Consider the following 23,887-nt stretch of genomic DNA (forward strand, 5'->3'; position numbering starts at 1 on the left):
TTTAACTACATACAGTTTGAGTAGTTTAATCTATAACAATGAATGCACAACATTTTACTGTAATGTAAAATATTACAGAATGTACATTCATTGGTATTTCTTCTTTCAAAGGTTAGATAGTCTCACTTAAAGTACATGCTGCTGATAATACGTCTGTATTGTAATGGAGTATTTTTACATTGTTTTATGGCTACTTTTACTTCGGTAAAATATCTGAATACTTTTTCCAGCACTGATATTTGATAAGATGATGATATGGTTTACTTTAAAAGTAACTAGTAACTATAGATGTCAGATAAATGTAATGCAATAAAAAGTACAATATTTACCTTTGAAATACAGTGCAGTACAAGTATAAAGTAGCACAAAATGGAAATTACATGGCTGGATAACACTACTTCATAGGGCCCCTGCTGAGCCCCTATTAACCCCCCTGTCCCTTCCACTTTTTGAACAATGTGTGTAAATACTGGATTTTCAATTGACACACAGTAAAGGTAGAGTTTTAGGGGCCCCTGGAGTCCTGGGCCCTGGAGAAGTAACCCAGCCTTGCGTAAGTAAAGTCAGTGATGGAAGAAGTACTCAGATCTTTTACTTAAGGAAAAGAAGCAATACCACAGCGTAAAAATACTGTAACAAAATACTGAATTCAAAATATTATTTAAGTAAAAGTATTAGCATCACTAGCAGCAAAGTACCAAAGGTAAAAGTACTCATTATACAGACTGATGGATTTCACAATAATGTATATTATATTATAGGATTATAAATTGTGATGCATTGTGTGTAAGCATTAGTTTCATGTTGCAGCTGGCAAAGGTGGGGCTTTATGCTTTATATACTGCTGGGTGGCTTACAATAATCTGTAATAATACATCATGATTTATTAGTTGATTGTATTTTGTGTTAATAAGGTATCAGATAAATGTAGTGAAATAAAAGTATAAAGTAGCCTGAAATGGAAATACTCGAGTAAAGTACCTCAAAACTCTACTTTAGTACAATACTTAAGTAAAGTTAGTTACTTTCCACCACTGTTCAAATGTAAATGCGTCATATTTTATACATGTTTAATATGTTTTAACACTTATTAGAATCCTATAAATTGTTTAGGTGTATTGTTAATTTTGACCTATATTCAGTGTGCGCGCGCCTGTCGCCGCATCCGAGGTGAGGCCGGGTTCACGGATCTCCGGTGTGTTTGTTCCTTTGCCCTCTACGTGCCGCAGCTCGTCCTGTGTGGGCGGGGTCTAAATAAGAAGAAGAGGTTTGTTGAACGGGGGCATTAAAAAAAAAAAAAGGGACTGAGCAGCAGCACCGGATCAGCGTCTGTAACGTGTTCGGGCGAGCCGGGGACTCCTCGCCACTTATCTCAGTTTTAACATTGCCCATATGAGTAAATATTCGTTTTTAGTCAGGTAGCCGTTAACGTGTTGAGATTGGAAACGTTGCGTCCTTCCGTTACGTTAGCTGAAACAAAGCGGACCCTCATAATAGTTTTAGCTAGTCTTCGCCTCAGCAACCGTTTTTATTTCATTAAAAGAGGACACTTTTTGGGATCAAATGTTACTCTAAATCAACAGAAACGCCAGTATAGCATCGGTATAAGGTAAGTGTTGTTATTTTAACCTACTTTGGTCACATTTAACCAGTCTTCCTTGATTAAGGCGACTGAAAACACACAGTAAACGACTAAAGGGGAGAAGCGAGGAATTCAGGGGCGAACTTTGGGTGTGGATTAACGATAACTAGCTAGCTAGCTGTCGAAAGACAGTTATAAATTCCCTTAAACAATACGTTTTTTTTTTAACAACATGACATGTGAAATGTTGGCATATTTCAACCCAAACCTCAAGTCTGCACCTCCAATAAATCTTAATTTGGGCTTTGTACAGAAAGTAGGCCATTGAGCCGCTTTGTATGACCAAAGAGGGCAGTATGGGTGGTTGAAGCCTGAGAAGATGGTGTAACTATTAACACCATTTTAAAGTCATTTTAACTATCAGCCTAAACTACCTCAGAGGCTTTCACACATCTTACTTGGTCTTTAAACCTTACAGATATATGTAACATTTCTTAAAACGCATGTAATGACTTTTCTGCCTAAAAGTATTTTGTTTGTTTTACACTTTTGGCATAGTTGTCATATTAAAACAATGGTCCTACAGTGAGGTATATGGTAGTACCTAAAGGATACATTTGTAGTTTTAGTTGTGTGGTTTGTCTTTGTCTTTTTTTCTTTTTTAAAGTTTTGTACAGACATTTTGAAGGATTTCTGTGGGTCTTTCTCTTTTTAATTGAACAGCTTTTAAATCGAAAAGAGAGCTCAACAACTGACACTATTTATGAGAGAATGAGTCTGAAGTAGTCTGAGATACCAACTAATGCCTTCAAAATCATCAATCAGGATATTTTTTTCCTTTCCTTGGAAAGTCAAGATTGTATTTCAGAGCCACCTGGTATCCTTTTCAGAATGCAGTTAAAGCACTTAGGTCGATTTGTCCAACCAGGCATTTCTCAAATTGTCATAAAAAGAAACTTTGTAGATGTAACATTTGTGTTTGTACGTGTACGAAGGAAGCATTTATGAGTTACGTCAGAAGTTTCATGTCTTTGGGCAAAGCATACGTGAAGAAGAAAATCGAACAACACCCCACAAGTCGACTTGTAAAGAATATCTTGAAAGGATATCTGGTCAAACTGCTGTATAGACTGTATAAACTGTGGTGGAGGATACTTTAAGACCAAGACGTCTTAAAGCAGGCCAGATTGGTTAACCAGAATCCAGAGCCTCTTGTTCAGCCTTGCCCTCAGCTGTGATTCAGGACTGTTGTAACTTGGACAAGATTGTTCTTGCCTGCCTCATTCACTTCCTGTACAGGAATTGCAGCCTGAGGGGGTGTTTTTTTCTCTCTCTCCCATGTCAATCTCAGGGAGAAGCTTGATTTGTTGGACTAGTAATCTGTGCTCACCAAGTTCTTACTGCAAGGCCCAATTTAGTGAGATGGGAATAAAATGCTGCGGGTTAATTACTAGCCTGTCTTGGCTTATAGACCGCATCATAATGACATAGCAACAGCATCGTATCGAGGTGCAAAAACACGTATGTCTTTGATCTCGTACAGTGTGTACAGATCACATGGGCGCACATAATATGCACCAGGCCTGGTAATTGTAGACATGAGGGGAGCCATGTCTGTAGACTAGAGCTGGCTCCCTGTGGATTACTGAGTCACTTCCCTTAGTTACATTGTTGTGATGTTTAAACACAGTGAGCAGTGCTCGGCTAGGAGCTAGGAGTGTCCGGGGCAGTCTGAAGGGTCATTCAGCATTACTCAACACCAAGCATTTAGCTCGACTTGTCAGATATGAGTCATGGATGACGGGCCTTCCAGTGATGGCCAGACGAAGCATGTCGGGGGGGGGTATCTTTGAGGATGTATGATCATTGTTCAAACATCCCTTCATGGCTTCTGTGGTAAAATGTTGGAAGTCCTCACAGCAGAGACATGAAAAGTCTCAAACTGCTTGAGAAGATGCTGCAAGAAACAGAAGAAGGTTGACAGAAAGACTTTAGGTCATTCTTAGAAGTACAGAATATTGCTTGTAATGGGAATTTACCTGAAGAGCACAACCCTTTTTTACAAAAAAGTACAATACTAGGAATGAAGGATCAGGTAGGTAGGTAGGTGCTACCTGAGACCAGAGTGCAAGAAAACATTCATAAAAAGGAGCGACAAGTAACTAGAGCTGAAACAATTAGTCAGGCAATCGATTAGTACAGTGTCGACATATTTGTTGATAGAAAAACGCAAAACTAGCTTTTTTCAGCCTTCAAAAAATGTGAGGAGTTGCTGCTTTTCTGTTTTATATCACTGTAAACTGAATATCTGTGACTTTTGAACAAGAAAAGTTGGATAAAACAAGACATTTGATGGACTTCTTAGACTAAACTCATTGTTGAATCAGTGAGGATAATAAGTGTTAGTTGCAGCTCTCACAATAAATGTCACAGATACATTCTCTAAATTATGTTTTTTATCATCATTTTCATCAAGTTACGTCGATAAAATATGTTAAAAACAACAGTTTTAAAACACCCCAGGGGGACAAAATATCTAATTTGAAAGGCCTTTGCAAATAACTTAATTTATAAGGTTGGAAATGGAATCCAGCCTCAGTAAGTTCTTAATGGACAGCTTAAAACTTGACTATAGGGGATTCAACAAGTTTTCAGGGCGAAAAAATTGTCATCATACTCACTCTACATCAAAATGACAGAGTGAACTCTGGGTTCAAGTCGGAAAGAGGTGGAAAAAGCACCCCATATTTCAGTTACGTCGTTTTTCCACGACATAGTATGGAGCTAGTTAAGATGGAATGCGTTATCTCATCTTTCTGGGGAGGGTTGGGAGATCGGGATCTCCTTCACAGCACAGACAAACCCCAAACAGGTCTTGCAGTTCGTTCTTCAAAATATACAGCAGACTTCCTTTAACTCTTTCCAGGATCAGGCTGCTATATCAGCTGAGTACATATGTGCTTTAAGATGTTAAACACATGTTGAACATGTTTATACATGTCAGAATTGTCACATCTCGAGTTGCTCTTATTTATCATTCTACCCTTTATTTTTGCCACAGAAAGGTTAGAAAGGGCCAACCACACAACTTTCTTTTTTTGGGATGCTCGTGATGGTCATTAAGTTGATTAATCACCTTGAATAATTTGATCAAGATTATATTAACCCACAAAATGTAAACAGCATTTTTCATCCCCTGGCCCCCCTTAAACTGTTCCATTAGGTTCAAGTATGAAAAATGCAATTGGTAATACTTTAACTAGTCCATGGTATCTTTATTGATAGCTCTCATAATTATAATACAATCCAAACACATGCATAATTGCAGGAAAAGGAGAATAAACAGTTCCATTAATCTTTTCAACCATTATTTATCATCAGATGGTGGACATCAGATCGAACACTTTCCTTTTCTGATGCTTTGTCTCAAGAAACAGACTTCACCTGTTAACACTCATCTAGTTTGACAGCACGTTTAAGTTCAGTATCAAGCGTCATGGCAGATGTTAGCTCAGTAAAGGAGGTATTCCTGTACGTAGGCTGGGTTTCCTTCAAACATGCTGTGTTTGCAGCCAGAAACGAGGTGTTCTTCCTGATCCTTCAACAGCCTGTTGGGGAGAAAAGCAATGACTGGGTGTGGTTTAATTAAGGAAATGGATGCAGAGTCATGCTGAGTTGTTTGGGGACCTAATGGACTGAGAGTGGACTGTGATTTTCAGCAGCAGGTGGGGGCCGGCTGGCTGACCGGGTGGCAAACATAGCTGGGGGGGGATGGGCACCCGACTCGTTTTGTGGACTACCAGATGACCCACCCTGCATGAACAATGCTGACTTGTGTTGAACGCTACCTTTCACTTTTCACAAACGCTCTTGGGACTTTAGTGCAGCGTTCATAATTTGATTACACCAGGATGCATTTTGTGACAGATCTGGGACACAAAGTTGACAAAGTTGACCATGTAGCTGTGAGATCCCTTGAACTAGATATGGAAGTGGTCGTAGTTTAGACACACAAGTAATATCACAAAATCCAATTTCTAGAATCACTACTCAGAGTGTTAAAATGCCAGTTGAGACAGTAGCAGGAGGTGATCACACATTATGTAGAATCTGCCTTTGATTTTCAGTTGACCAGATCATTTTTCAGGCTTAAATGTCAAATATAACCTTTTTGATTGTGAGGATTTGCATCTTTGTCTTATGTGTAAAAATAATATCTTTCTGTTGTGGACTGTTGGTTGCACAAAACAAGTAATTTAAAGACCCCATCTTGGTCTTTAGGAAATTGTTGTCACAATTTTCTGACATTTTATAAGATAAGATAATACTTTATTGATGTATTTAAGTGGAAATTTGGTGTTACAGCAGCACAAAGACAGATCTAAGTACAGACATTTGTAGCCAACAACAACATGGAAGTTTACAGTGGTATGTAGGAGATGGACCAATATCCACTTCTCTTTTCAAGAGCACAGAATGAGCCACCCATCAGGGTTAGTGATGCACTGTGTGGTTAACCCCGAATCGCATGAAACGAGGAACCACTGAGAAACCAGATAGAGCTGTGGTAGCTTTTGCAGTTATGTTCAGTGTAATTTGTCTGATGCACACAGAAAGAGGAGTCATGACTCCTTACTGTTTATGTTTTTGTACTGACAACAACACCATCTTAAAACCATAAAATTTGCACTCAGGAACGGAGTGCATTGTTTTTTTCGATCAGTGTTCAGAAGGGGAAGCTATGCATCAGCAAAACATATTCAGCAGGAAACACTTTTTGTAGTTGCTCTTGTTAGGAAGACATTTGTCAGAGGTGGGTGTAGGGGAAGATGCAGATATGTCATATTTAAAATGTTAGTGTTTTAAGTTATTTCTAATTGTATAATTTATGTTTTATTTGTGTGAAACTTGAGCTGGGATTTATACCGAAGTCACAGTTTTCATGAACTCAGCCATATGAAGGAACAATAACTAGGCTTATTTGTTGGACAACTATGGACATCCACAGTCTAAACATGGACTTTGTTAAAGATTACTAAACATTCACAGATGTGTCTTGCTCCACCTTTAGACAACACCAGACTTGTCTGTTCAAAGCCATATGAGCTGCAGCAACAAGTCACAGAGGGTCGGAAAGGCAGATAATCTGCAGAGTTTAGAAACATATTTTGCTCTCAGACAACTCTTTCACGTACTCGAGCTAACAGTGCAGTATTTCAGAATTATCAGTGAGTGGCTCCATCAAGAGGAAGTCTCCTGGGCCAGACTTTACATAGTGAGTTTTTCTAGTTGATAACGGTCAATAAGGCACTGCACCACGTCAATGAACAGAGGAAGGGGTTAAAAAAGAAGTAGTGATAACACATGTCTGCCCAGTCAAAGCCCTCATGTTCAACTCCTCCTTTATGTAGCCTATATAGCAAAATCTGAACATTATAACCTGTTATGTACCTAATTAACTGGTAACTAAGTGTATATGGTATATATTGTTTATATTGTGATGTAGTACATTTTTGGAAAATTCAGTTTAGAACCTTTTTGTAAACAAAATAACAAGATGGTGATTTCTGTTTCTGGCAAAACTTGTATTATACAAGTATACAATACTAATCCAGGTACTTCATCACATTGATGTAAAAGTCTTCCTCTCCTTCACCACAGAAACGTCACCAAAGGAATGCCACTGTTAAGTAGGCGGAGATGTCGCACAGGGAGTCGATTATTTGCAGCACAGCTACATGTCTGAACAGAGGAATGCTCTCTGTGAATTTACATCAGAGTTTTTCTGGTCCCTGAGGCGTACTTTCAGACTGCAGATTGAATCAAAACGCCTCTGACCCGACTGAGGCTGATGGCAGGCAGTGGACCACAACAACGAGCGCTGCAGAGGATTGAGTTTCAGTCAGCTCTTCCCAGCAGCTGTTGGAAGAATTTCTTGATAAAACATTTGTCTGGGCCTTTTTCAACACTGCTTGTGTTGAAAGCTGGGCTGTTGTATTGGATTTTAGCATGCAGGTAGTGTTTACGCATTCACACTACTCAACAGAAAAGCTTCAAAAGGGTCACACTGGATTGAGTCTGTCCCTGCTCCTGTGGCAAATTTGATTTCGTCATGTTTGGATTGTATTGTATTGATTTATTCTGCAAGAGCATGATGCCTTGCCAGTGACTGTACAACCAGAATTTTAGTCACTGGCACAAGGATGGTCTCTTTTAAGGCCAGAACACACTACTTTGTGTAAAGCCAGATTTTAACCTCCTGACCATGACAGACTTGTGGAATTTGGACAAATTGGGGGGTGATCTGGTTGATGACAAGAATCTTTGATGACAAGAAAGGTTTTAGTTAGAGTTTTCGTATTGCTAACATCAGCTGCACTTTGGAACTGACAGTATGGGTATTTAAAAGTAAAACTTTTCCTACTGCAGCCATAAACCCATTACATCTATAGAAAATTAGAGGAGTATGTAAGCTCTTACTCAGCAAGACCCTGCTTTGTGTTATTACAGTCCCACACGTCCATATTTGAGAAATTCCAGTGAAAACCACTGTCTGTTACTGGAAAGAGGTAGAATTGGAAATGAAAAATTGTGACGCTAATATTCAGCATCACCAACACAAGGCATGTGCCGTCTCCATCTTCTCCAGCCTGACCATACAAAGTCATGAATCGACACAGTGTACTCCAGTTACTCTAAATATTAGGCTCTCAGGTCTGTCATCGCCACTACTCATAGGCCATAGTTTCTGCTTGACGACAGACAGTGGTGTCCAAAAAGGGATGAGTAGAGTAAGACTTAAGAAAGAAAAGCAAGCAGGACCATTTTTTTAAACAGGCAGGACGTTTTTAAACATCTCGTCTGCCCAGCAGTTGTGTTTTTGATCATTGTGTAGGCTAACACTTACTTCATCTGCCACTTACAGTCATTTGGTAGTCAGCTTTTAATTGAGAGGTTGTTTCCTAAGACTCTATTCAGTATTCACCCAAGGAAGTGGCATATCCTCACATGTGTAGTCAATTGATTTTTTTTTAACTGATATGTGGGACAGATAAAGGTACAGTAGCTTTGACTGTGTGCTTCATAGTTTGGATTAAAAACAGAACATTATTGAGATACAGCTGGTAGACGGTGCGGCACCTTTCTGTTCAGGAGTTACAACAATGAGGATTTCCACTTTAGCCCCTTGCAAAAGATCTCAGGTAAACTGTCCTGCATTGGAGGAAATGTGGTCTCTGTGGTTGAGTGACGAACCCAGACAGACTTTTGCTAGAAGAGTTCGTTCAGGAATTTGTGAAATTGGTTAGAGATGCTACACTATGTGGTACGTATACTTGTTAACTGAGTCGAACTGACTGAGACGTGTGTTTGACCCCTTTCTCTCTGCCACATACCAGTCTGCCTTCTTTTATCATGTTTCACACATTAGCAGCGGTTTTACCACAGTCTGTTATGAATTGTGTCTGTCTGAAGTTGCTATCAGCTCTCGTCAGCTGTGACGCTCACTGGGAGGAAGCAGCACTGACTTTTACGTCCCGCCATTTCTGTGGTGCCAGTGAAGTCTCCTCCTCCACCGGTCATACTATAGTTCAGCTCTCACTATTAAGTTGCTCTCAGCTGTTCTCAATGCTTCAAAGCTGAAAAGGTAGTGAGAGTCTTCGTGAAAACCATTATCTTTTCTTATTTATTTCCCTGAGAGCTGTGGCAATAACAAAGCAGTAGATGTAAATAAAGAAAAGCAGGGGGATATTGTTGTGAGAGGTGTCCTTAGTATTTAATTTTGAGCAGATGCTGAACCAAGCCTGTTTTCCAAAGTTATCATGCCCCAAGATCATTACCAGAAACGCAGCACCTCCCTTATTCCATTATGTGGCACACAGGCGTTGGAGACCCTGAATGCCTCCCAATCTGTCAGCTCTCTGCAATTTGCAGCCCTGTGCAGGACGAGCCCCAGAGTGGTAAACAAAGCTGGTCTTCAGGAATGTTGGGGAGGAGCCCTAATAGTGTAGAAAGTCTTTGCAATTGTGTTTGCTTGAATTTTATTAAGCGTCTTGCTGGGTATGTTGCGTGTTTAACATTTTGTCCGTCTCGCTGTTCTTCCTTGTGTTTTAGTTAGTAAGTATATTTAAATCGGACATTGACTAATGATCAACAGAGAAAAAAAACTGCAGAAAATCATTTCCATCTGTTGCCCATGGCCAGAAGTTAAAAGGCGCCCTAAAAAATTCAAATAAAAGTCTCATTGGGCTCAGCTGTTACTGTCAGATGTCAGGCTTTTTGCTCTCAGAATCTTACAGCGTGGCATGTTTTATCAGACCTGTTTTTCTTTCAGCACTCCCCACAGCAGTAAGATAACTATCGTTCAAGCACTTATGAGAAACTTGCATCTAAGTTGGTCATCAGGCCTCATTTCACAGGATGCAGTTGTTTTGCAGACCCACAGCACTGCCGCAAACATATTGCACTTTTTTCCACTGAGCATCTACTGAAGATATGTATAGCCACCAGCTTTACCTCAATGTCACTCATAGTTAACTGTAAAAAATATAATTTTCTTGTGTAGTATACATTATAAATGGCACTTTTATCCACTCATACTAGAATTTGCGACTTAGCTAAATAACATCCAACAGGGATAGACTATTTTGGGACACAGCTGTTGACTTAGCTACTGTCAGCACTGCCTATGTATATCTTACTGGGGCAAATACACAGAAGGTTGGTCTGAGGTTGAGGATTGGGCAGACAGTCAAGGAAGTGTGTCACTGGAGTTGTGGGGAATGGCAGAGATTCAGGAGGAGGCATGAAATAAACTGACCAAATATGGGAACACGAACACACCTACCTTATTCCCCTATTTTCTTGTTGAGTTAAGACCTTAGCTTGAGCTTTTGAGTGTTTTTGGTGTTGTGGCCAGTTTGTTAATGCTTAGCAGCTCAGAGTGGTAGAGAGGCATCATAGGACTGCTTAATGAACCACAGTTATTCCTCTCCAGTTTGCATTCTGTGGCAGCTTGAAATGTCGGCCATCTTAGTATTAAAGCTACTGCTGCTCTGTTACAGTCATTACAAGTCTGCTGTTAGACTCATCATGAGTCACTTTGGGACACCTCAAGTGTAAATGTGACTGTTGTCTCTTTTATGCAGCCTTTTTATTATGACTCCTCAAGCTTCTCTGTCTCTCTTTTGTCGAGTCTTATCTGAAAGGTCCTGTCAAGATAACCAACTACCTCTTTTATGCAGGCCTGTAACAGCATTACATTTTTCAAACCGCCGTCGGAAAGCAAGTATGTAGTATGGTGACTCGTGGAAGTGCTGATGAACTGGCCACTGATGCCAGCTGTGTGGGGCACATCATACCTCCTTATTTGGAATAGGTGAAATGAGAATTGTTCCTCCCCTCTGCTGCCTAACGGTAACTGAGGTATTTCACCTCAACATCAGGATAGAGCCTTTACAACACATTGCATGATAGGTGTTAGGAAGACAATATCGCAGAGTATGTCTTGAACCTGAGTTTATTCATCCTGGTGGTCTCATTAAGATTAGAACTATTGTTGTAAGAGTCAACACTCCATGAGAACCTTTTTCAAGAAGAAACTGCTGTGTTAATGATACACTTGGAAGTAGAATAGATTCTACTAACTTTTATATAGGCAAAGGTGTCCACTGTGCAGCTGTGTCACATAGAGAAATGTCAATACTCAGTTACTAAAAACCTCTCTATACACGCATAGCAGCTGTGTCACACTTTACATTACACGTCTGCAACCACAACAAAATATGTGTGACTGTTACACACACAAAATACACTTTGTCTGTTTTAGCTATCACTGACACAGATTTGAAAAAATGTGTCAAACATCAAACGTAGATCTATTCCTTTCATCTTGATTGTTTCAGCTCATTTTATTTTTCTTGTTGCAGATGGATCTGCGGTTACTTTTAATAGCAACGTTATCGGCAGTCCTTGGTGGCAGCTGGGCACAGCAAGGTAAGAACAAGGATGTGTCATAAAGGTGTTCATGTTTTGCTCTGCTTTTCTTATCTTAGCTGTTAAACATTAGCTAACTCAACGTTTAGCAAGTTTTTCAGCTCTGTGTGCCGACACTCCAGTGCAATACAGTCACCTTTACGCTTCATGTGTATGTTGATTATCATCTTGTCGTGCTCTGTGCTTTGGGCACAATGCAGTACAGCCGTTCTTTTATCCACTTCCCCCTTTAAATCTTGCATTTCTTTATTCATGGTTTAATGACAGTGTGGGTCCTGTTGGCTAGTGGTGGGAGGCTTTTTTTTTTTTTACAAGGTGAAGTCATCACTTGGTGAGAGAGCTTTACAGCTTTTCTCAGCATGACTCAGTTTTCTGAACTGGGAAGGGGTTGTGATTTGCTGCCAAAAGCTGAAGCTGGTTTGAGTTAGTGAACTAATGGAAACTCTGTTTTGTCATCTTGGCTAAAAGGAACTTGTGTTGTCTCTTTCAGAGGGAAGCATATGCATCAAAGCAAACGCACAGTCATGTGGAGAATGCATCCAGGTCGCCGAGACGTGTGGATGGTGCGCCGATGAAGTGAGTTGATTCACTAAAACCAAAGTATTTTATCGTATGAATGAAATTGTGGGTGTGGTAAGTTCAGAGTCTCCTCTGTGGTTTAACAAACTCAGCTGGTAGTCATCATCTTGTGCATGAAATAATGCAATCTCTAATACATATAATTTAACATTTTAACAATGTCACCTTTCCAACCACAATTCCAAAAGTCTGCATACAACAGACCAGAGTCCTAGTTAGATCTATTGAAAACAAACAAATACAAACAAAGACAGTATGATTTAGTTAATCAAATAACAAAATCTTGATGTTTTTTATTGTTGTAGTACTAGAGAGCTGGGAGAGTCAAGAGAGTTGCTCTTTCCTGCCTTTTGACCAAAGGCAAGTAAACCACAACTGCTCCATTAATTGTGAACATGAGTGCTGCTGCTTCTTGTCTCACAGTGGAAACTTTGGCTAAATATTCCTGTTTAATTAGAGGTTTTCTGTACCCAAGGCAAGTATTCTTGCTGTGGCAACAATACGCTACTGAGCGAACAGACCACAGTACAGGAAAGTACTGATTTAAAGGAGCTTGAGGTTGATATGAAATATTTGTTCACTCCTTCACAGCTAGAATATATTTCTCAGTATGGAGGCTACAAAGTGCAGGACAGACAAATGGCAAATGTTATAGAATACTATGTCACACCGTGCAACAAATGTTGTGGTGAGCAACATGTTCTTCAGTTTCACTCTGCAAGACTTGGAGCTCTGGAACATGAGGTTAACATGAATCAGTAGGACTGAGCAGTAACTCTTTGTCATATTTATACAGTGATATTATAGTTTGAGATCCCTCCTCTATCATGGCAACTTCAAACAATTTAATCAGTGTGAGAAACCAAAGAGTCACCCAGAAACAAGGCTTTGTAATCCATTGGTAAATGCAACACACAGTGGCCTGAATACATTAATCTGGTCTTACAAGCTGTTTTACAGTTTGATGACACACTTGACTTGAGTGAAATGTGCAGTGAACACCTCCACCTGTTATATTGTCGTATCTCCATCACTAATGAGTCACAATCTCGAAATGTTGTGTTTATCTGAAACCATCAGTAGTCATCCCCAGATAGCATCTCATTATACTGATGTAGATGTTTGTCCAAAATAGTGAGATTTGATTGGTCAGCTCAGTCCTGTGAGTCAGTGCTGACTCTGAAACTGTTCACCAGGGTGACTCTCTGGGACACATCTAAAAAAAACATCTCGCCTTTTGTCAGTTTAGCATTTGTCAAGACAGAGCGAGCTGCGTTCAAGTTAAATCTTGCCTGCACTTCTCTATCAGAGTGCTGACTGAAATCCATCCTTGAGCTTATGAAATTGTTTTAATACAGTCATGTGTGGTAGCTCTCCCTTTTACCAGATAAGGTGAAATATGCAGCACTGAAGGATTTTTTGTCTTAATCTTCTCATGCTCAGAGGACATTGATGTTTAAACTCAACCTAAAATTATAAAAGAATCACATCACAGAAAACAACTCTCAGGTGCTGCAAATGCTCCATAAGCCAAATTACTTGGCGGCCTTACAATCTGACTGCACTGCATGAACTAAAAACAATGCATGTTGTGTCTGCTGCCCACTGCTGAGAAACTAAACTAAAGTTTCTCACCTATTCTTTTGTACATGATTTCCTGTATTCACCCCGCGAATTCACTGTTCTTCAGTGAACAACAGGTGTCTTGTATTTCTGTGGTTTTCTGTGGTCAACTTTCGAATAAATCGTATCTGATGTGTATGAAAAGATGCAGAGGAGAGAAAAAAAAAAGACCTCTGTGGATCATGTGGTTTTGAAAGAATTAGGTCAAAGCACTAGTTTTGTTTTGACTGAGTTCATTGTTTCAAGTTCTCTCCGCTATGCCTTGTGGGACATCATGTGCATCCAATCTATATTCTTAGCCAGGCTTCACAGTCATCTGTTTCTCCTCGTCTCCTCCCACCTAACAAAAAAAAACCCAGACAGTTGAACAGTTTAAAATGGATTGATTCCAGAGGTTGGTTGAAAATACTCTTTGACTTCATGTCTGAGGTCTTGAAAATTGAATCTGCTGCATTCATAACCCAAATATTAGTGCATTTATTTGTTGAAATAACACAAATCTTCCCTGAGTCTATAAAGTGATATATTAAGATTTTAATGTAAAGTCCTGTTGTCAGTATGTACTGTGTTGCTGTGCTAGTTGTCAACATATTCCTGTACATTTACAGGACCTTTCCAGATGTTTTTGAACATACACCACCTAATTAGTTCACCTTATATTTGTGCATGGGGATTTGTATCAGTTGGTGAAGACATTCAAGGTGAAAATATCTTTTGTGATCACACCACCTGCATTTGTATGGCTGATTTTAAAACATCTTTTAAATTCTTGTAGGTGTGGCCTGATAGTAATAAGAACATCTTGTTATCTGTTAAGTCACAGGTTGAGGTACAGAATCATTTAAAATGATCCTCACAAAAACCTTTTATCTTATTTTGCAGAAATTCCTCACTGTGGGAGAGTCCAAGTCTGCTCGCTGTGATGATCTGGAGTCCCTGAAGAAGAGAAATTGTGTTGTGACCAAAATTGAGAACCCACGCGGAAGCATCAACATCAACAAGAACAAGCCTGTCACGAACCGCAAGAAGGATGTGGCTGAGAAACTAAAGCCTGAGCAGATCACCCAGATCCAGCCCCAGAAACTCACCCTGACTCTCAGATCTGGTAAATATTCAACATCTGCAGCCAAATCTTGGAATGTTTTGCCAGAAGAAAAGTACAGTTGAAACTGTTGTCCAGTGGTGTTGTATTGAGAAAAAGATTCAAATTAATTATGGTAGTTTCAAGAGATTACTCTAATAAAATCATTATTTTTGTATTTACATGTGATACACATTGTCCATCTCAGTCTGGTGTAGCAATAAATGTAGCCTGTAGCAGTAAATGGTGCGCTACGGGACGGTTGAAATGTAATGTTTTTGCTGTCGTCACAATCTCTTCAATTCCAATTTATTTTTCTCAAGGTGAGCCCCAGACTTTTGAGCTGAAATTCAAGCGTGCTGAGGACTATCCCATCGACCTGTATTACCTTATGGACCTCTCCTTCTCCATGAAAGATGATTTGGAAAACGTCAAGAACCTTGGCACTGACCTGATGAGGGAAATGCAGGAGATTACCTCAGATTTCAGGATCGGTAAAGAAAACTCCCAATAAAATCATAATAATGAACAGAAAGCTGCAGTGTAACAGATAAATAAAGTAAAATACATTCTTCTTTAAGGTTTCGGCTCATTTGTGGAGAAGACTGTCATGCCTTACATCAGCACCACGCCAGCCAGGCTCATCAACCCCTGCACAGGGAACCAGAACTGCACCAGCCCCTTCAGCTATAAGAACGTCCTGAAGCTGACGAACAAGGGAGACGAGTTCAATCGGTTGGTCAGTCAGCAGCAGATCTCAGGAAACCTGGACTCTCCAGAGGGGGGCTTCGATGCCATCATGCAGGTGGCGGTCTGTGAGGTAAGAAGGGGCTTAAGAGTGTTTCCCGTCTGCTTTTTAGTGGTTGCTTGTAGTGTCAGCAGTCAGGAAATTTAGACTTGTTCTGTCGTTAACAGTATGTAGGCAAGAGTTTATTGTAAAGTTGTAAAATATTAATGCAAAGGCTCTCTTTGTTTTTGTCTCCCAGGAGCAAATCGGCTGGAGGAACGTGACTCGTCTGCTGGTGTTTTCCACCGATGCTGGTTTCCACTTTGCTGGAGATGGCAAACTGGGCGGCATCGTCCTGCCCAACGATGGGAGGTGTCACCTGGAGAACAACATGTACACCATGAGCCACTACTATGTACGTAGTTCATCATTTATTTAATATGCATAATGTATCCAAGGAGAGTTGACTGAGTGTGTGTGCTGTTTACAGCTTGACTTTCTTTTTCTCTGTTTCTTATTGATGTTAGATTGTCTCTTTCCAGACCCACGTTTGTCCACACAGTCTGGGATTTTAAATGGTGGCTGAATTTTGCTTTTATTGATAATTATGTGTTTGTTTCTACCTGTGTTGATGAATCCTTTGATAGGACTACCCCTCCATCGCCCATTTGGTTCAGAAACTGAGTGATCACAACATCCAGACCATCTTTGCTGTCACTGAGGAATTCCAGCCCGTTTACAAGGTGAACTTTGTGTTTTCTGCACATGGTAAACTTTAACTAGCATCTTTCTCTCCCTCTCTCTCTATATATATATATATATATATATATATATACACACACACACAATAAGTAAAATGCACATTTAACATTTGTTCTTACCTTCTGCCCTTGTGTCTCTTACAGGAGTTGAAAAATCTCATTCCTAAATCAGCTGTTGGCACGCTGTCTTCCAACTCCAGCAACGTGATTAAACTCATTATTGACGCTTACAATGTGAGTCAAAACTACACTGTCCTCAGATATCTGTCTGTCCCTGGCATGAAGAGATAACTTGTGATTTTAATTTGATTAGTTTTTGTTATATATACTTGATTTTATTTTAAAATGTTACACATTTACACACAATTTTGCATTGAATCTGTGGGAAAATGTCCTACTTCCTTTTTACCTCACTAAATAAAGATTACAAAGAATCACCACACAAGATCATGTGGCACTATCCCTGTGACTACTTCTCCCTGCTGTTAAATAATATGCACACATTCAGGTTACATGAATGCTGTCCAGACCAGGCTCTCTTAAACCTACCATTGCCGTAAACTAGAACCTGTAGTGACCGTTTGATCTCTCTTGTTTTGGTCAGTCTTTGTCATCTGAGGTAATTCTGGAAAACGGCAGGCTGCCAGAGGGAGTTTCCATCACCTACAAGTCCATCTGTAAGAACGGTGTGGAGGGAACAGGGGAGAACGGCAGGAAGTGCTCAAACATCTCCATCGGAGACGAGGTAGATACGATAGTCTTTGTTGCCATTTGTTTGCATGTGTGAAAATTATACAAGTGAAAAATTAGATTTTTAAACATCTCAACTCATGGGGAACCCAGATAGCACAGTGGGAAAAGCATTGTCACCACAACACAAATGGTACAAGTGCTCAATCCCTGGCACGTTACTACTTCGCCTAGATGTCCTGTTTCTGGGGTGTGAAGCTGGTAAACAACTCTGTCCCTCTTGCTCAGTGTCAAATAAACCCTCCTCTGGTTTCCAGGTGTCTTTCAAGATTTCCATTGAATCCCAGAAGTGTCCATCGCATGGCAAGACTGAGACCATTAAAATTAAACCTCTGGGCTTCACTGAGGAGGTGGAGGTAGTTCTGAACTTCATCTGCGACTGTCAGTGCGCCTCAAATGGAGAGCCCAACAGTGAGAAGTGCCACGAGGGCAACGGGACCTTTGAATGTGGATCCTGCAAGTAAGTATTCAGCCAAAAGGTTAGAGATCAGTGCTGCTGAACCGTGACCAAAGAGCCTTACAGGACCACAACTGTACCTCTTTAGCCAGAAAAGGGAACTACGTATTAAAAAATACCAGGTGCAGTGATAAATTGACTGAAAAGTTGTTGGATTTTGGGCTTCTATGGTACATGGTTCAATAAATGAGGAGGGAGAAATGTGTTTTTTCTTTGCTTACCCAACTAATCACACCCATTGGTTCAGACCAGTGTTCTTCACTTAAAGTACTTACTTCCCAAAAATGTAGTATGCACATTATTACTGAAATGGTTAACCTCCTATTTCCTGTGTCAGGTGTAATGACGGACGTATCGGCCGTCTTTGCGAGTGCAGCAAAGACGAAGTGCGGACAGAGGACCTGGATGCCAACTGCCGAAAAGACAACGGTACGGATATCTGCAGCAACAATGGCGACTGTGTCTGCGGCACCTGCGAATGCAAGAAGCGGGAGAATCCTGCAGAGATCTACAGCGGCAAGTACTGCGAGTGCGACAACTTCAACTGTGACCGTTCCAACAACAAGCTCTGCGGAGGTGAGGATTGTTGAAATGAAATGATTTAAAAGACTGACACTGGTTTTATTGTGAGCTCTGTTGTAACCCTTGCCTGTGTTTTACCAGGACATGGGCGCTGCGAATGCAGGAAGTGCATCTGTGATGCCAACTACACAGGCAGTGCCTGCGACTGCTCCCTGGAGACGGCCACCTGCCTCGCCAAGAACGGGCAGATCTGTAACGGCCGCGGTACTTGTGAATGTGGAATCTGCAAATGCACCAACCCCAAATTCCAGGGTCCAACCTGCGAGATCTGTCCCACCTGCCCCGGCGTCTGCGCTGAGCACAAGTGAGTCTGAAGCTTGCATGCTTGGCTAGAAATGTAAAATTCAGATATTAAAAATGTATATAAAAATGTAATATTATGAAATAACATGCAAGTTTCAAGGTTTTATTCCACATTGAGTGAATTGTGATAAAATTCTCCTTAAAGGCCAGAAAATTACAGGGAATTTTACAGATGGATGACTTTGTAGTTATACACTGTTTATGCAAAATCCATGCTACACCTGTCTCACTGCGGCCAGACATAGTTTTGTTTCAGTATGAATGAATTAGAGGAGTCTTCTAAGGAGAATAGAGCTGTTGAGAAAAGAGTCTTGGGTTTGAGTCTGATCCCTCTCAGTGTTCAGTTTGCATCTGCTTCCTGTGTTTCTCGATGCGTTTCCTCCAGGCAGAGCTGTAGTTACCATTAAGGACACTGAGGTCATGTCCTAGTATTTTTTTGTTTGTTTTTAAAAAAAATGTTTTTATCAGACTATGGGTAGTTTATCAGATATTAATCTGTAGATACTGTATATACAGATTCCACTATTTTTTATACTTTGTACATTTAAATTTGATTACTTTAAGGCCAACAAATAAAAAAAAGTATGGAGTCAGTAATTCCCCACCACATTTTTATTCCTTGGTGTGTAAATTCTGTGAAACAGCATTTATGGCTTAATGTTGGGACATGAAATTTACCGAAAATATAATATTGTATAAATACTTTATGAAAAAACCAAATAATTTACCAGTTGAGACTTTATTTTTGGTATCATGTCCTGAGTATTTCTAAAATCTTGGCTACATCTCCGGGTTCATCAGTTTTCTTCATCGTCCATCAGGCATGTAGTCCGCTTCGATGAGTCACTTTCACTGCTCATTGGTTTCAATGTGAGGTTTCTCTGCCTTCTACTCATGTACGCTGAGAATACAACATGTAGAGTGAATCAACCCTCCTTCGATGTTCTCACAGAGATTGTGTGCAGTGCCGAGCATTCGAGGCCGGTGAGAAGAAGGATGCATGTCAGCGCGAGTGCAACTACTTCCAGCTGATCAAGGTGAAGGATCGCGACAAGCTGCCCCAGCCCACAGACCAGAGCTTCCCCCTGACTCACTGCAAAGAGCGAGACGCCAACGACTGCTGGTTCTACTACACCTACGCCATCAGGAACGACACCAAGGAGGTCTACGTGGTGGAGACACTAGGTTTGATTGGACTGCTGTATTTTATATATTTAGCATAGATACATAGTTTTGACTGGTAAAGCCAATAGAGCATCATAGCTTCCACATGGTCATTCTATATCATGGAAAGAATAATTCTTTGACAACTTACTCAGTTTATTGTCGGTTGTTTACAGAGACAAAGACATATTTTGTATTTTCAAACTCTTTCTTATCATTTAACATGATTTCATTTTCTCTGTTTTAGAGTGCCCAGCAGGACCTGACATCATCCCCATTGTAGCAGGTGTGGTAGCAGGCATTGTGCTGATCGGCCTCGCCCTGCTGCTCATCTGGAAACTGCTCATGATCATCCACGACCGCAGAGAGTTTGCCAAGTTTGAGAAGGAGAAGATGAACGCCAAGTGGGACACGGTGAGTCATTGCTCCAGGTGCTCTGGTGGGACTAAGTCATGGCAACTTGAACTATGGCGCAGGCTTTACTCTTTTTTTTCCACAGTTCAAATAATGTTACCTGAAGCCTTCCAGCATAATGCAATAAGATTCGTTTACTTGGGTAAATAATAATCTGGTTATCCATAACTATATATTTTTAGACTTTACAGCTCTTGAACTGTATGGAAAACCATCAAACACTAAGAAATTGAGCACCACATCGCAGGTTTCTCCAGAGTATTTATGGCTGTGAAGAAGCATCAGTTCTATAGTCAAATGTGAAGTAATCATCAAGAAAATTACCAAAAGGTGTTAAAACAGAAAAGAGATTCAAACCAGAGCAAGGTAGAGACTCCCTGATCTGAACATTCGGAGAGAAACTCCAGCTCTGTGGACTCAGAGCAACCTCAGCTCCAGGCAGATTTGTTTAGCCTTTATTTGCTGAGGGAGCGGCCTTCCCCTCAGCTGACAGTGCTGCCTCTCACTGTCCACATTGTACAACTGCACGACCATAAAAGGCAATGAAGCACAGAAAGCGGGAGGACTGCTTGGTGACCACTGATGGAAAGCTCCACCACTGCTGGCTGTGTTGGGAGTGTCAGCACACAGCAGTGTTACTTTATTACTCAAGTAGAAGTAAAGTTACTTTCTGTAAAAAAAAGTATCTCGTTTGTTCATTTTTGTGTTCTCTCTTAATAAACATGCTGGGATCAGGGATGCTTTCAGGGTTTTTAGTTTTAGTTAGATAGACCTTTCCCCCAGAGATGCTGCAGGTTTTTATGTTTTTGCTAACAAAACTGAAAAAATATGAAGAGTATAGATATCCTTCTGAAATGTTACACATCACATATTACAGAAAATAAGAAATAACTTACTTTTACAACAGAAAAGGAATCTGAGTAGAGATGGATGAAGGAAAACTTGTTTGTGCATAACGTAACAACACAACAATGATTAGTTACTATAAGAGATTTCTTTCTGACCTTTTCTGCTCTGTGCTGTACGTTTTCAGACTTTTGTGTCTGTCCTTTTACACTGCTTTTCCCTGCTTCTCTTCATTTCTGTTTCTTCTGTTTTCCCTTTCATCTTCCCCCTTTCCTTCTCCATGTTAGCAAGGGAACCCTATTTACAAGAGTCCTATTAACCAGTTCCAGAATCCCAGCTATGGGAATAAAGGCGCTGCTCTTTAGGTCAAAGTTTGTATCACCTACTGGCCGTGTGAACTTGCATGTACTTTCTCTGTGCTGAGTTCAGTTTTATGCCTTGACTGACTTTCTGTAGGCCTGTAATGATGTGAAAGGTTTGGTGACTGCATGTTGTGAAATTAGCATGCTTACCCAGCGTGTAATGTGTAATATATTTCCTTGATGTTAGTGACCAAATTTTAAGAAAAGTTAATAGTAACGAACGAAGTAATTTTATTTATAGCTTATTGTTATTGTCTATTATTTTAACCATTTTCTCTTATTTAGACCCCCACCCCATGTTTATACACGTATACGTCGCTGTCCAGTGAAAAACAACCATATGTCTCCAAATTTGGTGAAACGAAGGATTAAATGTTCCTTTATCTGTTAAGAAAACTCTTACTTCTTCACCTAAATAAACCATTTTAAAACCAGAAACCCCCTTAAACTTGTCCGTCAAACGACAACCGATTCTAAAATGAGTCGGGGGGCGACCAACTCAGGGCTGAAATCAAATGTGTTCTGCAACAACAAACTCCACCCCAGTGTCACCCCAGTGTCGCCCACCTGCACTTGCAGAGGGCAGATAATTAGAATACTATGTGCAGACTTTAGTAATTAAGGATTACAATAGACAGAGTGGCAGTCTGACGCTTGACTGCAGAGGTCAGAGTCAAGCTGCTGGACCCCAGTTCATAAAACATGTTCGACCAAACTGGTGCGTCGAGCCAGATGTGGCAACACGCTCATAACGTAATATTAAACTGTTGAACTTACTGGTATCAAAATTGTGTTATTGTGACACCACAAAATTGACGAGTGCTGTGATTCGTTAACCTGACCACTCCGATGAAGTTCACAACTGCTGTACTCACTGTTGTTGTTGTTCTCTGTTTCTCAGGGTGAGAATCCAATCTACAAAAGTGCCGTAACAACTGTCGTCAATCCAAAGTACGAGGGCAAATGATGGAGCGTTGCCTTCATTGTGACAACACTGTATGGAAAAGAATTTGGGCTGGGGTGAAGGGAGGGGCGGGTTTTATAATGCTCTCACTGTTTGTTGGTTTGTGTTTGTTGTTGTTGTTGTAGTCACCAAATGATAGCAAAGCATTTTGCCACTATTTCAGTTTGTTTTACTAACTTGTTTTTATTTTCTATGCATCATCTGAAATGTGTACAGTCTGTATAAATGTGGGGTTTTTGTTTGAATTTTTTTTTTTGAGAGAATGTGTTGAACTGATTTGTAGTTTTTTCAGCCACAGGACTGGCAAGGTAACGGAAAGCCTAGCTGTGCCTTTTTTTATATAGAACCATCAAGCCATCAGTGTTTTGTTGAGGGTTGATTTGGATGTTGATAATGGGCAACAAGTGAAGAGTTCCTGTCCAAGTATGTATAGCTTGTATACAGTGTTGAGCGGGTGGGAATCTATCAGTCAATGTTCCAAATGAGCTTAATAAGGTCTTAAGATTGATATGCCATCTGAGCAAAGGTCTTATTCTGTCTGTAATCTTTTTTTGACTGAGTAGGTGTCACTCTTTTTTTTAAATGTCTCTGGATTGAAACTCTTCAAATGTATTGCCAGTCGGCCGTGTGTGGTAGCAATGAAATGTGTACAGTATGTTTTGGTTTCTGTGTTAAGCCATATATGTATTCACAGAACAGGATTGAAGGTGTTAGTGTGACTTAATCCATCTGAACAATCAATTGAAATGTATCTTTGTCTAGAAAAAGACAATTTTCTTGGGCTGCCTTTCTAGAGTAAAGGACATCGGTGTACAGTAGTATTACTGTTTGGCTCCAGGTTTTACTTGCTTAATTTAAAGCCAACTCAGGTCCTTAATTCTTCACAGCAATGCCAAATACACGCAAACCTGCCTTATTTGCTAACTAAATTAGCTTATTTTGAAATGCCTTGTTTTATTTGTAGGATATAAATTGGGGAAGGGTCCCACTTTTTTCTCTGTCAGTAATTCCACCCAACTCTATTGTGGAGCCTCGATCAAACATTTTTTTTATTAAAAAGAAATGGCGATAATGTCATTAAGTTTTAAAGATCAGTGGTAAGGGAATGAACTCTAGATCTCTAGATGTTTTGGGTTTTATAAAGAAAAAAAAAAGGTTACACCTGTCACCATTGTTTTTAAGTGCCTTTTTTTTAATTTCCACACATTCACATTTGCAATTCTGTATTTCTGAAATTATTTATTGAATAAACATTGAAAACAATTTACCCCAATATTGTTAAAATATTATTGTTCAATTACTCTTTTGTGGATTTGTTATTCTTCTTGCTGGTGTGTTCAGTGTGTCTCCATACAGTAACCTTACCAGGAGGCCTGTTGTTCATGTGTTTGAACCTGGTGGGAAATTCTGAGTTGGGATGTGAAGAAATCATCTGCAGTTGTCCTTCAACAAACTTCAGGACAAAAGGATAAGGCAGGTTATTGATTCATGCCTTCCTCATCCTGACGAATGGGAGCAGTGGGAACTTTTTAAATCCCTTGTAATAGTTTTAATGATTTTGTTTACAAGTGCCATGATGTAGAAAGTTGTCTAAATGTTCACGTAAGTATTAGTATTTTGAAGAAAGCACGGCATCTTTAAGTAGTTACATTAGTCCATCTCAAAACAGGAACAAGTTGGAAAGCTCTGTTTTGTGGTG

At 40.1% G+C, this 23,887-nt stretch overlaps 1 protein-coding gene across 1 annotated transcript; it reads left to right on the top strand.

Annotated features, from left to right (window-relative positions):
- Positions 1 to 1,323: 1,323 nt before the first annotated feature.
- LOC139296890 (integrin beta-1-like) lies at positions 1,324 to 22,244 on the top strand. The gene is made up of 16 exons (XM_070919453.1): positions 1,324 to 1,609; positions 11,509 to 11,575; positions 12,066 to 12,151; positions 14,660 to 14,882; positions 15,182 to 15,352; positions 15,440 to 15,678; positions 15,845 to 16,000; positions 16,233 to 16,328; positions 16,491 to 16,580; positions 16,951 to 17,091; positions 17,354 to 17,556; positions 17,891 to 18,129; positions 18,217 to 18,439; positions 19,391 to 19,623; positions 19,850 to 20,016; positions 22,126 to 22,244. Exons 2-16 carry the CDS (start codon positions 11,509 to 11,511, stop codon positions 22,189 to 22,191), a joined length of 2,400 nt encoding a protein of 799 aa, XP_070775554.1. The 5' UTR covers positions 1,324 to 1,609; the 3' UTR covers positions 22,192 to 22,244.
- Positions 22,245 to 23,887: the final 1,643 nt, after the last annotated feature.

Source organism: Enoplosus armatus, chromosome 14 (assembly GCF_043641665.1).
Source record: "Enoplosus armatus isolate fEnoArm2 chromosome 14, fEnoArm2.hap1, whole genome shotgun sequence".
Lineage (NCBI taxonomy): Eukaryota > Metazoa > Chordata > Actinopteri > Centrarchiformes > Enoplosidae > Enoplosus > Enoplosus armatus.

Bases quoted from the DNA above. Each gene is read 5' to 3' on its own strand.
- LOC139296890 (XM_070919453.1), top strand. From the start codon at position 11,509: ATGGATCTGCGGTTACTTTTAATAGCAACGTTATCGGCAGTCCTTGGT. The intron at 16,001-16,232 runs GTACGTAGTTCA...ATCCTTTGATAG, and splicing joins ACACCATGAGCCACTACTAT to GACTACCCCTCCATCGCCCA. The intron at 16,329-16,490 runs GTGAACTTTGTG...TGTCTCTTACAG, and splicing joins AATTCCAGCCCGTTTACAAG to GAGTTGAAAAATCTCATTCC.